This window comes from Microcaecilia unicolor, chromosome 1, assembly GCF_901765095.1.
Source record: "Microcaecilia unicolor chromosome 1, aMicUni1.1, whole genome shotgun sequence".
NCBI classification, from domain to species: Eukaryota; Metazoa; Chordata; class Amphibia; order Gymnophiona; family Siphonopidae; genus Microcaecilia; species Microcaecilia unicolor.
The window spans coordinates 695,048,910-695,051,325 of record NC_044031.1 but is presented as its reverse complement, the minus strand read 5'-3'; the positions used below and the strand labels follow the sequence as shown (position 1 = coordinate 695,051,325).

General features: G+C 38.9%; 1 protein-coding gene across 1 annotated transcript; it reads left to right on the top strand.

Moving 5' to 3' along the window:
• Positions 1-362: 362 nt before the first annotated feature.
• Positions 363-2,115, top strand: LOC115458608 (beta-1,3-galactosyl-O-glycosyl-glycoprotein beta-1,6-N-acetylglucosaminyltransferase 3-like). Its single transcript, XM_030188466.1, has one exon. The coding sequence runs from the start codon at positions 468-470 to the stop codon at positions 1,803-1,805; it is 1,338 nt and encodes a 445-aa protein (XP_030044326.1). The 5' UTR covers positions 363-467; the 3' UTR covers positions 1,806-2,115.
• The last annotated feature ends 301 nt before the right edge of the window (positions 2,116-2,416 follow it).

The following is a 2,416-nucleotide window of genomic DNA, read 5'->3' as shown; positions in this document are numbered from 1 at the left end:
GGCAATAAGGGACTGTAGCACTGATTCGAGAGTGTCAGAAAGTCCTGTTTGAGTAAGGTAGAAACTGGTGCCCATTGTCTTTGTGCCTGATGGCACCATGTGCATTTCTGTAAGGCATGAATAATATTTTTGATGTTTTGAACTGTAATGAGTTGGTATTAGGCTTTACCAAATTATTTATAATAAGTTTGTATTATGGGCGTTCATTTAAACTGGCTTCAGTTGTGCACTTCTTGCCAGCTCTGTGCTTAAAAGGCAGAGAAGATCCCTAGAAGCACTCCCCATTTAAGTGGAGCAGGGGAGGGGCTAGGTTTTATTGAGGACCCAGAGAAAATCTGAAAGGGAATACCAGAGTGTGTATAGGAGGAGCTCACCAGAAGGAGCTTCCCTATCACAGCATATGGACTAGAGAAAAATACAACCAACAGATATAAAACAAAAACTGGCAAATCATATGAATTTGAAAAATGTGTTGGAGAAGGCTTTTAATGAGACGGAATCACTATTTCTTGTTTCTTGGACTGCTTTCAATTGCCATCATAATGCTTAAATATGTTTTTCAACCATGTGGCCTGGATGATCTGCACCAAGAGGCAAACAATCTGAGAAACTGGTACTGCAAGACCCAATTCTTCACCTCAATGAAATTGTCTTCCAGAGATCAAACCAACTGTTTCAAAATAATAAAAGGAGATCAACAAGCGGTGCAATGGGCACTTTTGCTCCAAAAGAATGCTAGCAATAAGGAGCTGCGTGTAAACGAAATGGACTATTTGAACTTTACTAAAGACTGTGAGCATTACAAGACAAGCCGGAAGTTTATTCCTTTTCCACTAAGCAAAGAGGAAGAGAATTTTCCCATTGCATATTCCATGGCTATCCATGAACAAATTGAAATGTTTGAAAGACTTTTGAGGGCAATTTACAACCCTCAGAATATCTACTGTGTCCATGTGGATGAAAAGTCTCCTGAGATATACAAGAAAGCTGTTCGAGCCATTGTTTCTTGTTTTAAAAATGTATTTATAGCATCCAAGTTAGAAAAACTGGTTTACACATCATGGTTCAGGGCTCAAGCTGATCTGAACTGCATGGAGGATCTGCTGAAAAGTGCAGTGCCCTGGAGATATCTGATAAACACTTGTGGCACTGACTTCCCAATAAAAACCAATGCTGAGATAGTCAGAGCCCTGAAGGTATTGAATGGTAAGAACAGCTTAGAGTCTGAAAAGCCAGGAGGTAAAGAAGATCGTTGGAAGTTTGCTTATAAAACTAGTAGTGCATCTATAGAGAAAACTGATATTACAAAGGGTCCTCCACCAATCAGTTCTCCATTGTTTGTTGGAAGTGCTTATTTTTTGGTTACAAGAGAATTTGTGAAGTACGTATTGGAAAATCCTGAAGTGCAAAAGCTAATAGAATGGTCAAAGGATACCCATATGCCGGAAGAACACCTGTGGGCAACACTAAATCGAATGCCCGGTGTCCCTGGATCTTCTCCATACCATGAAAAATATGACCTTTCAGACTCAAATGCAATTGCAAGGCTACAGAAATGGCAATATCATTCTGGAGATATAAGTAAAGGGGCAGCTTATCCCCTATGCACAGGTATTGTGCGACGGTCCGTCTGTATTAATGGGGCTGGAGATCTCCACTGGATGCTTCAGCAGCATCATCTATTTGTCAATAAGTTTGATGTCCTTGTGGATGACTATGTCGTTGAATGCCTGGAAGAGTATCTGAGAGACAAAGCTCTTTATGGAGAGGAACCACGAGCTTTTCCCCATGGTTTGCAATTGTGAGAGGAAAAAGCTATAATAGAACTTTGGTAACTCAACTTAGAGATACTTCCCGATTACAATAATGAGAATGATCATGTTTTTTTCATCCACTACTAGTACATAAAAAAATAATTACAGATCTGAATAAATGGCAGATATGGAACTGATATTCTCCTATTCTGCGTGTATATGGAGGGGGGTGAAGCTTAGTAAATCAGACATTATATTTGCATCATTAAATGTTTGAAATTGCAGTTAAATTCTTTAACCTCTCTGCTGTATAGAAATATCAGTCCTATTGTATCTTTAAATGCAGTTTCCCAAACCTATCCTGAGGACACCCTGTCAGTTGAGTTTCAAGGATATCTACAGTGAATATGCATGAAATCAATCATCATGCACTGGAGACTCAATATTCACAAATTTGATCTCATGCATATTCATTGTGGATATCCTGAAAACCCAACTGGCAGTGGTATTCTCAGGACAGGTTTGGAAAGCTCTGGCTAAATATCTAGGAGAAAAAAAGCCAATATTAACTCCCTTTGCTGTTCCACTTTCTCTTGTAATATAATAATCATCAAATGTTCATGTCAGAGGATTAGTTTTCAGTGGATTTGTAATGCATGTTA

Bases quoted from the DNA above. Each gene is read 5' to 3' on its own strand.
- LOC115458608 (XM_030188466.1), top strand. From the start codon at position 468: ATGTGTTGGAGAAGGCTTTTAATGAGACGGAATCACTATTTCTTGTTT.